Source organism: Nanorana parkeri, unplaced genomic scaffold (genome assembly GCF_000935625.1).
Source record: "Nanorana parkeri isolate BGI_ZX_2015 unplaced genomic scaffold, ASM93562v1 scaffold720, whole genome shotgun sequence".
Lineage (NCBI taxonomy): Eukaryota > Metazoa > Chordata > Amphibia > Anura > Dicroglossidae > Nanorana > Nanorana parkeri.
Window position 1 is genome coordinate 72,143 of NW_017306988.1, and position 14,530 is coordinate 86,672.

General features: G+C 40.8%; 1 protein-coding gene across 1 annotated transcript in view; it reads left to right on the forward strand.

Annotated features, from left to right (window-relative positions):
• Positions 1 to 14,530, forward strand: part of FBLN1 (fibulin 1) — a 69,712-nt gene that overhangs the window by 13,985 nt on the left and 41,197 nt on the right. Inside the window, exon 2 of the mRNA XM_018564078.1 lies at positions 10,746 to 10,854. Within this exon, the coding sequence (XP_018419580.1) occupies positions 10,746 to 10,854 (109 nt within the window). The remainder of the gene's footprint in view (positions 1 to 10,745; positions 10,855 to 14,530) is intronic.

The window sequence follows — 14,530 nt, forward strand, 5'->3', positions numbered from 1 at the left end:
ATAAACCTGCCAAGATCCACCTTAAGTCTCGGTGCACTCATCCTCCTAATAGAAGATTTACCATATAATGTATACTATATGCAATATGTAATCTGTCAGATTTTGAACTTTGGATGTCACCTAGAAAAGGCCCTAATACTGATATGATGTCACCATGACAAGCTCTTGGCTGTTGTACACGAAGATCTGGAATACAAATTGTGTTTTAGGCAGAATCACAACTTTTCAGTCCAAAAAACCTTTTCAACAGTTTTGTATAATATCAGAGATTTGTATTAGAGGGACTGGATTACAGATGAACTTTGGTCAATGGAAAAGGATGATACTCTTCTAAAATAACTGAGCTGCTGAAATCAAGGAACATAACCTAATAAAGGGATCAGCGGTCCCAAAACTAATATTTCAGTATTTGCTAGATTGTGGTTAGTTAAACCACTTGACAGCTTCATCTTTAAAGGTAGACAGGAACAAAGCTGGGAGTCAGGAAGATCTTACTGTTAGAGTATTAAAGACACTTAAGAAGCCCTGGTCTGACTCAGCTCCACCTACAAACTAAATATACATTTTGAGTGGACTGGTAAGAAAAGTACTTCTTTTTGAGAAAACAGTTCCCATGTGTTCCCATGTCATGTGACCGATGCTCAGACACTCACCATGCTGTCAATATCAAAGATCATTGTTCAGAGGTTTCGCTTCATTGTCAGTCCCCCAAGACTTTTTGGTTGAAATCATACCAAAACATAAAAGCCTTCAATAACCTAAAGTACTTACCTCTACAATATGGGGCCTTCAATAGCTGGACTTAACCCAGTTGCCTGGCTTTGTTTGGCTTCAATACTTATGAGTCACAGTTTCAGGAAAAACAGGCAATAAATAGACTGAGAACAGTCAGAATTCATTATCCTGGTAATTGTTCCACATCAGTGACTCAGAAGTTACTGAAACCAAAGTGTCAGAAGTATAGGCCATCAATTGCAGCCTAGCTATTTTTTTTTCATTACATCTTTCCTTTAAGGTAGACCTATGCACACAGCTTTATTGTTATAGGGAAGATAAGTGACTGCTAGGGAAAAAATACATGGGAGGGATAATGTTAGATTTAGAGTTACAGGAAGGGTTAGTGTTAGGGTGAGGATTACAGAAGGGGTTAGTGTTAGGGTGAGGATTACAGGAGGGGTTAGTGTTAGTGGGGCGGGGGGGGGCTTGCAGGGAGGGTTGGTGTTAGGGTGAGGATTAAGGGTAGTGAAAGGGTTAGAAGAGGTTATTGTCAGGATCTGAGTTACAGGGATGGTTCCTGTTGGGGTGACAGCTACAGAAAGGGTTAGTTTTAGGGATAAAGGGAGATTTAGGGGTTAATTTATAAAAATTCTGCTCAGCATATAGCTGGGTAGATACTGTACAGCACTAGAGACCCTAGATAGCGCTGACGAGTATAGGATTAATCTTCAGTGCCATCTATGGGGGCTAGTGCCATGCAAATGGCATCTGCCTGGCGAACTTTCCCAAATTAACCCCTTAGTGTTGTGATGAGGGTTACAGGGTGGCTATTGTTAAGGTAAGAGTTACAGGAAGGTTTAAGCTGGCCAAACACCAGCAGTATTTCATTCTAAAAAATGTGTTCAATTTTCTAATAGTTAATGGGGTCAAATTGATGATTGTTTTTCGACCATGGTGACAAAACAAATCAAAGGAGCAGGATGGAAACGTTTTCTTGAACAAACAAAAATTCGAACAGTGAATATGGCTCTCATTTGAGACATTTTCAAAATCGTCTGTCAAACGAAATTTCAGATGACAATCGTCAAGTCTCTGAAGGAATTATTGAATGTTCTGACGAGATTTTTGGCATGAATGTTCATACAAAAATCTACCAGTGTATTCCCAACTTTAGTATTAGGGTTCAGGGATGGTTAATGTTAGGGTTCAGGAAGTCTTAGAGTTAGGGTGGAGGTTGCAGTGTGTGTTAGAGTTAGTGGGTTCCAGGGAGGGTCAATGTTAGGGTTAGAATTAGGGTGAGAGTTCCAGGGAGGGTTAGAGGTGAAGGGTTCCAGGGAAGGTCAATGTTAGGGTTAGAATTTTGATGAGGGATCCTATTACATAAGCCTCTACATATGTGTCTAAAAAGCTGCCGTACGTTTTGGTTTCACTGAAACAGTTGTTTGTCATCAGGAAAACTTGATTTGTATCTGAAATGTGGTTTTACCATTCTGCATTTAGCATAAAGGAGTATTTGGTCCAGCTGAAAAATGCAGATCTGGTTGCGGCTGTTGTTTGACTTGCTGTTTTGGCTCCAGAGAATCTGTGATTATACAATATTGTTATTCTCTGTATCTGATTGATTCCCTGACTGAAAACAGCTACAAAATGTATTTATTTTATTTGTCTGGAACGAGACAGGATTTTTTTTCACGCCGTCTGGACAGTTTTATCGGTCTCAGGGTTCATTGCGATTTCAGCTATGAGGCAGCCTATAAAATAGGACCATGTGTTGGTGCTGCATAGGAAGTATCACTGCAAGTATCAGCCAGTACTGTTCATGGAAAAACATTATTTGTATTTAAAATTAAAGTGTATTAATTTGTTAATTATGTTTTGGAGTAGGGAAGTAGGGAGTGAACCCCAAATCTATTTTTCATTATGTCAGGCATAATGCCTCAGTGTATACAGTTTTTTAAGCAAATAATTTTATTTGTGAATGTGTTGCAAAGTTTCTTACCTAAAGATCCTGCCAATAACAGCACTTCCTATTGCATGCTGACAATGGTAAGCCACTGCCCAGGAATTAAAAGCACTGCTGGCAGTCTTCTATGTCAGTTTGCTGAGGACAGCCCAATGGCCAACAATGCTGCTAATTGCGAGGCAATGGATTCATGTTGTCAGCCTGAAACAGGAAGTGCTGTTACTGGCAGGATCTCCAAGTAACAAACTTTGCAGTTGCAAAAAAAAAATGATTTTCTTAAAGTGATATTAAACCTTTGTTTTTGTTTTTAAGAATAGGAGGTCCACACTTACATTATATGGCTATCCTTCTTAAAAATTATATAGCTCCTCCTCCTCCGACTGGTCCCCAAACCGCTGCTCCCCCTTCGCATTTGTGGGCGTCTCCTTTAGCTTGCTGGTTTTGCTGATTCACTGATGCTGGCTATACCCTACACAGCAAGTAGTTAATTCCTGCTGATTTGCGCCATTTTTTAAGTCCATAATACTACCTATGTTTATGCCCTGAATAAGGGTGAGATTTTTGAACCCCCGAAATGCATTTGCTATTCTGTGTTGTCATTCATGGACCCATTCCATTATGAAACATTTTTGGACTTTCCTTCTTGCTTGGTGCTCTCATTGGACTGTATATATGCTATATCTTCAACCCTGGATTCCCTTGTATATGTTGAGAGTGGCCTTACTGGAGAGATTGTTCTTTATCACTTTCCAACCAATCCTCCAAATTTTTGAATCCAAAGCCGCACTTGTACTTGTTCCTTTAGCTAGTCAGCTGCTAAGGAGATACCTGTGCATACGCTCTCCAGGCTAGGACCTGCCCCAAGCTGTGTGCATCTGGCACCCTCCTCCCAGCAATCTGATTGATGGCAACAGGAGCCTGTTGTTCCACTGCCCTAAATACCCTCCTCAACAACCTGGAAGTTTGGGGAACAGCAAAGATCTTCCTGGACACAGTGGCGGTGACGAGAGACCATAGCTAAGTGTTTGGAAAAGGTACTGGGCAGAGAATGCATTTTAAAAAATGCCTAACATTTAGTACCACTTTAAGAAAACTGTATACAGTGATGCACGATTCCAGCCATACGGAAAAACAAATTCTGGGTTCACATACATAAGACCCCATCTTTTTTTTTTTCTTACTGCTTAAGTTGTTGGGGAGATTTCCTTCATTTGCTGTCTCATGGATACAACAGAAAGTAAGAGGAAAGCTCTGCAAAGCAAGCACTCTTAGATAGTTGTTACCCATTGGAAGATCCATCCTCTTTTCCTGTTCCTATATCAACCATGATTTTGGATTTCCCATCACCCTCTTTACTGGAGACAATGGTCAACAGGACAGCTATAGGGGATGTTTCTCCGAAGTGCACCGCCTCAGACATATAGAATGCGCAGGAAAAAAAACATGGAACGCATGTTGCCAAATTTGCAACATATACTAATTTTCCACATTTGGTGCGTGTCCAGGGACCCAATGGGGATCAATGGGGACGCACAGCATGCGCAGGAAACAAAGTCCCACACATGTGCGTGAACGGGCATTCCCTCGACAACCTGGTGTGAATTTGGCCTACGAAGCAAGCATACAAGTATACTAGTAAGCATACACATGCTTCACGTTTTTAGACAATATTTGCTTTTCCTGGAGTGGACCTTTCAGTAACTTATAAGAATTCATGAATACATTCCTGACACATCACAATACAGAGCAACATTGTCATTTTCCAGACAAACCCAACTTTTTAATATTAAACAGCATTCCTTGAGCTCCAGGCCAGTGACTTTGCCTAGGCTGAGATGATGTCATCAGTCTGCTGCAGGTAGGGGGAAGCATTTCCTCAGACCCTTACCCTGTTAACAGACTGCAACATTGTAACTTTGTAGCAAGTCACAAGGTGAGAGGCTACAGCAGCCCCAACTTCATGACTAATTCCTACCAATTGTCATCTCCCTGCCCTATAACAATGCCTCTGACGTCTCTGTTGCTGTCTTTTCACTGGGAAAGAGGAGGTTGAGCAAATGCTTCCTCCTGCCTGCAGCAGACTGATCACATCATCTGAGACCAGGAAAAGTCACTGTATTGTAGCTCAAGGACTACTTTTTATTGATAAAAGGAGGAAATCCTGTATATTGTGAAATGTTAGGAATTTATTTAATTCATGCAGACTTATAAAGTTACAGAAAGATCCACTTTCAGGTAGGTTAGAAGCCACTGTGGGGATGAGAAAGGCTTAGCAGACCCCTGGTCATTCATAGAGTTGTCTGCGAGCACTTGGACAGATAGAACACTTTGCTAGCAGCACACAGCAGCATATGTGAAAACATCACTAGCATGACACATCTAGTAAAATGTCACATTGACAGACAATATTTACCTTCTCGCCAGAGATTCTGGGCAGCAGCACGTATATGTCATCACAGCTGGCTTTCCACTCACAGTCAAGGTGGATCCGTTTACCCTGTGCCAAAAGCATCAGTTTTTCTATTAGATCTTAAAGCGGGTGACCTTTAACTGAACAATATTTAGGACCCATTACCGCTAGATGTCAATTTACCTTAACATAGATGGGTACAGTTTACACCACCAGGTTGCATGCCGTGCTTTTTTTCAGTGCAGCGGGATGCAACATGGTACGCCTCACACTAGACTTGTGCATTCGGATTCGGACAAACCTGCAAATCAACAAAATTCCATTGATTTGGCGGTTCGTCCGAATCCGAATGAACTAATAATTATATGCCCGAATATACGAAAAACATATTTGGGCACATGATAATTAGTTGGCAGAACGCGCGCCGCCATCTTGGAGGAGAGGCGCATGACATCAGGTGACATTACACGCTAGTATGAGCGGCAACACGAAGATGGCTGCGTGCGGTTTTGGATTTGGAGGTTCGTTGCCTCCAAATCCGAAATACTACAATTCGTTTCGTCATACGAAACAAATGAAAATGTATTTATTTTTCATTCGTTTTGTCTACCTCACACTACGCTGTGCCCATAGAACTTAATTAAATGTCACTTGTGTCATACCTCCGATGACAACGCCACAGAATATCCCTCACCAGCGAGAATGGGACATAGGAAACAGGAGTATTTGTCTGCCAGCAACAGGATCGTAAGTGTGACATGGACCTAGGGCGCTGTGTTTACTGCTCAATTTGCAATATAGCTGTAACACACTTTCATGGTAAACACTTCATAAATTGTGATCAAAGTTATATGTAATAAAAAATTATAATAAAATCTTTTGTTGATAAATATTTGACTTAGTGTAAGCTTAGTATGTTTTATCTCCAATTCAGATGAGGCGTTGGACACACTAAAAATAACCGATGTTGTATTGGCAGTCACATTCATGTGGCAGCCTTTGCTGCGGTCCAGCTTCTTCTGTTCACACTTTTATATTCTGTTTCTGGAAAAGTCTCACAGGCAGCTGAAACTTTTATTTGCCCAGAGAAAAATAAACCATTCCGCTTAATTTAACACTCACCGAATTCCTGCATTATGAGCAAGACTGCAGAATGACAACAGAATGAGTTGAATTATCGGAGAGTTACGGCCAAGATACAAACTAATGGTAAAATTAGATAATATCAGTTTACATGCTTTTGGAATATAAATATTTTTTTAAAAAGGAAAGTATAATGGTTTTGCATCAATTTGACTAAGAACCCATTTCCAAGATTTTTTTAGAATGTCCAATTGAACATTTAAATCAGCTAAATACATTCCAGGCGCATCAGAAGAAAAGATGTGTACAGTTAAAGTATTATTAAACTCTCAAACCTTTTTTTTTTCAAAACATGTATCCAGATCAAACAAATATAAATTGCCCAGCATGGTATTTCTACATTTTTGCCCAAGCACGTACAGTCATCACGGTTCTGAATAGCTCCAACTCTCTCAGCTCAGCTTCTCTGAACTTCCTGTTGATTACTAGATTACATAGAAGGGTCAACACAGTCTTAAGCAGCTGTTCATCTACTAGCTTTTCGAGGGGAGTAGAGAGGGGATAGGAACAGGGAGCAGGAGAGTGGCTTGCCTTGTGCCTGTATTTTTATGAAGACACACACAGCTTACTAGCACACACAAGTGTGGCTCATTGGATCCTGCAAGGGAAAGGTGACACCCTAAAACAGGATATCAGGGCCAGTGCTCAGGAGACCAGCTGATTCTACAGGAAAATAAAACTTTTAAACACCAAGGAGCAGCATCCATTGTAAGTGATTTCATCAGCATTTGAAATAGCTTAAAACCCTTTAGATGTAATATCACTTCTATTGGCAGCCATAGCATGAGTAAAAAAGCTTGTCCCCGGCCAGCTGCAAAGAAGAACCCTTCCTCTGTGTGAGGAAGCAGTGGTCTCTCTGGAAAGGTCCAACACGCCCCTTACTGAGTCAGGACATGAGATCTCCAGAGCTATATGTCTGACTCTGCAGGGTTCTGCTTTAATAATTTTTTAACAGTAATCTTATGTTGACTCAATGGATTTGGTCATTTAAAGTGACGCTAAACTCAGGAGTTAAATCCAAAAAATGCATTCAGGTACCTTCACTATTAACAAAAATGTATCTTATTTGTATATCACTCGGCTGTAGATTCTCAAACCATCTCTGAATTAATTTATGCCCACACTGTCCTTCCTTTTGGAGGCGGGCTACTTGTGCTCCCCATGGTCCCTGTGTGTGTTGAAAAGTTGTAAAGCCCAAAGCTTAGACCCTAGAGGTGTAAATATCGGGTTTGACCTTAACTCTTTCATCAGTAACACATAGTCATGAGATATGCATGTTATTATCCATCAATCTCATATTAGCTACTTTGGGGATATCCTGTTCTTACCTGTATTTTAGATATTAAATTGTGATATATTCAGATTTATAAATAGTCTGTTCTGGTACCTCTGGTATACATGTATTAAGGATGGCTTTTTGGACACTTGGTTATGATATAAGTTCTTCATAGTTTTGAATTCATATTATATGCATTTAGAAGTGTTTACTAAGGAATTTTGGCACTTTGTTTTTTATCCTAAAATTGTTAGTTCTCACCACATGACCTTCCATTTAATTCTATAAGGAGTGGGAAAGGTTTCACTGCAGCAACATAAAAAAGGACTGACATATCCCTCAATTGTTTTCATCAGTGATGAAGAGTCAAAAGAGACTTATGTTATATTTCTTTGATCTCCTATCAGCTAGATTGGGGATACCCTGTTTCTAATACTTTATTATTATGTCATATTGTTGTTTTTATTTCAGATAGTAATTTGTGATACACTCATACTTAAATAATTGGTTCTGATATCTCTTGTGTACATTTATCTAGGATGGCCTTTTAGACACTTGGCTATGAGTTAAGATCTCCATACATCATAATTAGTGATATATGGGGGGGTGATTTACTAACCTAAACACACGCACGCACCAGGTGCGTGTGATTTTCACACAGCAAAACGTATTTATCAACCAACAAGTCTCTAAAAGCATATTTCCACTAATGCCATATATGGAAAAATCATGCACATGATGCATATATAATGCTGCTTCACAGTTTAGACAAAAATGGTTAGCTCATGCATTTACATTCCTGCATTCATCAACGCAAGCAACACAACATAGAGCTAATTTACACAACATCACCTTGCAATTCATGCTTGGCTTTGCACAACACACCTGCTGGGTGTGTACACACTACAAAGGTGTTTAGATTCCACCCATAGATCATGCTGGGAGGGAACACACTACAGAGGTGTATACATGTTCATGGTGTGTTTATAAGGTTAGTAAATCAACCCCATAAACTTTAGAAGTGCTTACTAAGGAATTTCAGTACTTTGTTTCATACCTTAAGATTTCTACTTCTCACCACATGACCTTCCATTTAGTTCTATAAGGAGTGGGAAAGGTTTCACTGTTGCAATCAAACTGAGTTCACCTGGATTGTTTAGACCTTAATTGTAGTGTATATATAAAGTTATGTCAAATTTCTGACTCTACACCCCTGATGAAGTCACGCGGAGACGCAACGTACATCGGGTGGAGTCTGTAGTGTACTGATTGTGTTCTGATGTAAGAAGGACTGTGTGAACCTTCTATTTGAGACTGCCGTCGTTCATGCACTTTTTACTTGATTTTATGTAAGTAGATTTTTAATGAATGTGCTTTTTTTTACATTATTGATGGGCACTATGGAGCCTTCTTTCTATTTTTAATATGCACCTGAAACTCTGAGAATATATATAAGACTCTAAAAACTTTGCCATAATCATCTGTGCAGACACGATATAGTGGGTCGATTACCAAGAAGCAGGGCCAGATTAAGAGCATCATGGGCCTGGTGCTGTCGGTTGGTAGGATGGGAAGCAGCAGAGGTGGCTCTCTAAATAGGCAACTGCTCACTCCTGGGGCCTCCTTGTTGATAAAAGAGCCTCTCTTGCCTCTGCTTGATTGTGTTCAGCCTGGCCGGCCCAGATTGCCATTGGGCATATCAAGGTGATCTGGGCTGGCTGGGCCTATTTTCAGTGATGTGCCTGGAGCTAGCGCCCCAGTAGCCCCTATGTTAATCTGGCCCTGCCAAGGAGGAAGAGGTGTTCTCTGTTATTCCAACTTTGCAGCCATCTGGGTCTTTTCCCGCCCGACTTTATACATCAAGTGAAAGGGGATTTGCGTTATCTGACCTTTTTCTAAGGTCTGTATATAAGGTGAGCAGCACTCCTGTGGGTGATTGGTGATTGGGAACTGCTGGACTTAACAGGAACTTCTCACATTGAAGCTGTACATGCACCGCTGAGCTACTCATTTTGGGACACTTAATCATCACATGTTTTGTTGCACGTATTTATGAACTGTACTTTATTGAATAAGATATTTAGCATTGATGTGGATATAAGTGAATTGTAATTTGATCACATTTTCCTGTATGTGACACATATGAACTAGAATTTATTTTTTGACACATGGTATAAATTGTTATAGCACTGCACATTAATATATTTTTGGGTAAAAATTAATGTTTCCTAATATAATAAAGAAAACAAAGTTTTTTTAAAATTTTTGGCACTTTTTCCGTTATATAGTAAAAAATAAAACCCCCAGTGGTGATTAAATACCACCACAAGAAAGCTCTATCTGTCCCCAAAAAATGATATAAAATTAATTTCAGTACAGCGTTGCATGATGGGATAAATATTAGTGAAAGTACCGCAGCGCTGAATACTGAAAAATGGCCTGGCCAGGAAGGGCGTGTAAACACCCCGGTCAGCAAGTGGTTAAACTGTTGCTGCCGGCATTTCGCCTATGCATGATAGTATAGAAATAGGCTTTAACACCGTGCTGTCATATATATGCAGTTCCCAATCACTGTTTATGAACGGCAGAAGGTATGACAGGACCCTGATCACGTGACCACTGTGACAGCCAATAAGAATGATCACATGATCGGGAGCCCGCCTACTGGCCTCCCGTGTACAGAACCCCTTAAAAGGCCATCTGAAGCTGGTGGAAAGGGATTAGCAACGAAAACGTGTTATACTACACTAAACCTTTCAATAAACTTCTACATTATTGCATTTGTTATTTAGAACAGCCAACATAAAGGAGAAATGGCAGTATAAAAAAGTGTGTGGGTTTGACTAATCAGTTTTTAGTTGATTGTTTTACTTCTTCATGGTTCATGTAACTTAGAGCACAGCAAACGTACTCAAAGAGACTGCTTGGTGGCCAAAAGGTTGTGGTTTTAAGATGGATAGTTTTTAAAAAATTAAAACTCTGCACTGCCAGATTGCTCTTTAATAAATAATAACTGAACTGAATAACTTTTGGAGATAGAAGCTTTCTGAGGATGAACTTGTGTAAAGGAAGGTTTGATATGCCCAGTATATGATATTAGATTGGAGTGCCGGTCATTCTGTTTTAAACTGAAGTTGTATCCTTTGCATAAATACTTTGTGCTGAATGGTGTGTCTCTCTTTCTCATGCATTTTGGAAACCACGATTCTAATGGGATTTTTGTTTTGTCACTCCAGCTTCTGCGCAGATCACAGTGGACACGTGCTGCACGAGCGGATATGAATGGGCATCACAGAAGCAAGAGTGCAAGAACCTTCCTGTCATCTCTGAGTCCAAACAATGCAGGTAAATGGGAAATGGGATATAATATGCAGTATGTTGGACCATTTAGCTGCTTCTCTGTGTCTGTAGGAAAGTATATACTCTTATTCTAATGGGGTAAAAACAGGGTTAGCAGTATCGTCATGGAGACTGGGGGCTCTTCCTACGACTTTCTACTGCTAATCTCTCTTTCCTTTCCTACCCATCTAGTCATGGGAATTTGTAAATAAATAGTCAGTTCAAAAATTTAAACCAGACAGATAGGCTTTTTTCGCCAACTTTGGTGGTCAGTGTAAATAGAATGGTTGCCATCTGGTCTTTCAAAACATGGCAAGCAACTGTTCTCTGATCCAGAAATAAAATGAAGCTCTGGCATACATCGGGTCGCTTCACCTTTTGTACATGACAAAACCTTGCCAAATCAGCCATGGCCAGCCATAACAGTTATGTACAATATAGTTATGCCAAAGCAATATTATTGTAAAGTCAAGTGCTAATTAACATAAGCTTTACCGAACAAGGCTCAAATACTTAAATCCATAACCATATTGAATAATACCCAGACAGCCTCAGATTTGTATGCACCCCCACCCTCTTTCTGGTTCAACTTTAACTGCACACATGCTGAATTTCTCCAGCCACATGTTTGATGACTATTAACATCCTGATCTTCACCTTTTTCTCTCTTTATGTCATAGTCAGGTTCTCTTGGAGCAAAAAGGTTAGTGAAAGATCAAGTGAAGTGTCAAATCAGCCAGGTGTGAACAAAGCGAAAGCGTAGTCAGGGGTCAAGCCATGGGGTTCACAACTGTGTACCAAAGGCAACACATACAGTTGTGAATTCAACCAGCTGTGTCTCTCATGGTTGTCCACAGTGTTGTCTTTATTCTGGGGAGCGTTTTTCTGTAAAACAGATATCGGAATCGGGGTTCTGGATAAAGGGCAAGGCAGATTGAGTTCAACATAGATCAGACAGGCAAGGTCAGCAACAAGAATTGTCTAAAAGCAAGAGAAAAGAAAAGAATCACATCCATAAGCCAAACGCATACTACAGTGGTCAACCAGACCCTCAGTTGTGGTGCATTTTAAAGGAGTTGTTGGCCAGAATTTGGCTTAAATAATGCATACCTGAAATTACATGGACAGAGTAGCAGCAGGCAAGTGAGGAGACTTAGAAAAGAATGGCGTAGCAGCAAAGAAGGCCACAGGACAGAAGCATGGCGACCAATAGACCAACAACCCTGCTGACCACTTGACAGATGACTGCTCCCCAGCTGAATGACCACACTATGGATAAACATCGGATACCTAACTGGATTAATCTGCTGCTAAATTCATTACCAGTAGCCACTGTCTGTTTTTATCATTGTGAATTTGCAGCCAGCAAGAGCATATACAAGGCAATCACTGGTTACACATCCATTTGAGAATTTATTTTTAAAAGGCAGTCTTTGCAAAAAAAAGCTCTAAATCTGTCATCAGGCTGTAAGAAAAACACTTTAAATCTTGTAACCTGAGATTTCTCTATAATCATCACCTCCTGCAGATTAGGTATCTGAAGTGCACTTTGTGGCTGATGAAAGGTTTATCTAGCTAGGCAAAGAATTTCTTGTGCTGAAAAGATATGATGGTGGTCCAGCTACAAATTAAACTATGTTGCTGCCTGGGCAGGTTTAAAAGTGTCTAATTTATCAGACAGAGATGGAGAAGATATCTTTTTCAGAAATCACTGATCCTAACGGTTACTTTAGCCTGTACTTCAGGCTGACATTATTGTCGTTGTCGGGCAGCAGCTGAAAGCACCCATGGTGTCCTGGGTAACTATTATTATATAGGATTTTTATAGCACCAACAGTTTGCGCAGCGCTTTACAATGTAAGGAAGACATTACAATCACAATACAATTCAAGACAATATGGTAAGGAGGACCCTGCCCCTGAGGGCTTACAACCTAAAAGGGAGGGGCAAGGGATACATGAGGAGGTAGCTGTGTGGGGATGAATTGCTTGAGAACGTGATGGTTGAGCGGATAGGTTGAGGTGGGATAGGCTTCCCTAAAGAGATGAGTCTTCAGGGATCGCCTAAAGGCAGTCAGAGTGGGAGATAGAAGGACAGGTTGGAGTAAAGAGTTCCAGAGGATGGGAGATACTCTAGAGAAGTCCTGGAGGCGAGCATGGGAGGAGTTGGCGTGGGAGCTGGAAAGCAGGAGGTCTTTTGAAGAGCGCAGGGGATGGTTAGGGTGATACTTTGAGACAAGGTTTGACATATATCCGGGGGCAGAGTTGTGGATGGCTATGTAAGTGGTTGTTAATATTTAGAATTTTATCCTTTGGGCTATTGGAAGCCAGTGCAGGGATTGGCAGAGGGGGTTGCAGACACTGAGCGGTTGCATTCATGATAGACTGAAGGGGGGATAGCCTGTGTAGAGGTAAGCCAATGAGGAGGGAGTTACAATAGTCAAGACGAGAGATAACAAGGGGGGTTGGAAATATCATGAGCTCAGTTTTTGAAAGCTTGAGTTTTAAGTAGTGTTGTGACATCCAGACTGATATGCCAGTTAGTAGATTAGTGACACGCTAGGACACTGAGGGGGTGAGTTTTGGAGTAGAAAGATATATTTGAGTGTCATCGGCATAGGGATGGAATTGGAAGCCATGTGAGGTTGTTAACTGACCAAGGGAGGAAGTGTAGATAGAAATGGAAAGGGTCCAAGGACAGGGCCTTATGGGACCCCTACAGAAAGAGGAAGAGGAGTTAGATTTTTAGGTGACACTAAAGGAGCGCTTAGATAGGTAGGAGGAAAACCATGAGAGAGCAGAGTCTTGTAGGCCAAGCGAGTGGAGTTTTTTGAGGAGGAGCGAGTGGTCAACAGTGTTCAAAGCAGCAGAAAGGTCTAATAGCAAGAGTACGGAGTAGTGGCCATTGTTTTTAGATGTTAGTAAGCCATTAGTGAGTTTTAGGAGGGCGGTTTCAGTGGAGTGTAGGGGGTGAAAGCCGCACTGTAAGCGGTCAAGAAGGTTGTTGTTAGCGAGGTGGCGGCTCAAGCGGCTGTAGATAAGGCATTCTAGGAGATGGGAGTAAGGAGATTGGTCTGAGATTGTTGAGTTTGGAGGGGTACAATGAGGGTTTTTTGGGTATTGGGGTGACCAGCGCATGTTTTAATGTTTTAGAGGGGAGGGAAAGATGCCAGTAGAGAGGGAAAGATTGAAAATGTGAGTAAGAGAGTATATGATAGAGCAAGAGGGTGACCGAAGTAGTAATAAATGAGAATACACAGTCACTAAAGATATCCGATTATATTTACATTCAGGCCTCAAGTCGAGTAACAAATGGAACCCAGAATCTCGGTTTAATTTTCATCAGCTTATGATAAAAGGTTTATATTAGCTCCCAGCCATCTGCGACCCTGAGATCTAATAGCCGACCCTCGTAAATCTTGCAGACATGTTGTTACAATCTTAACATTAAAGTCCCGGATTTTAATGGAATCCTATCAGCCAGAGATATCTGGATAAGACATGGGCACTCTGGCACTTTATTAAAAGAATCTTTTACAGCCTTTGGCTAAACAAGACACATTTATAGGCCAAACAGGGAGGAAGCAAAGACTTCCCAGCAGAGCAATGGAGTAAATTTTCCTTTATTTATTGGTGCACCCCTGGGAGCGAATGTCAGACATGAAAGAGGAGAAGAGGAGGAA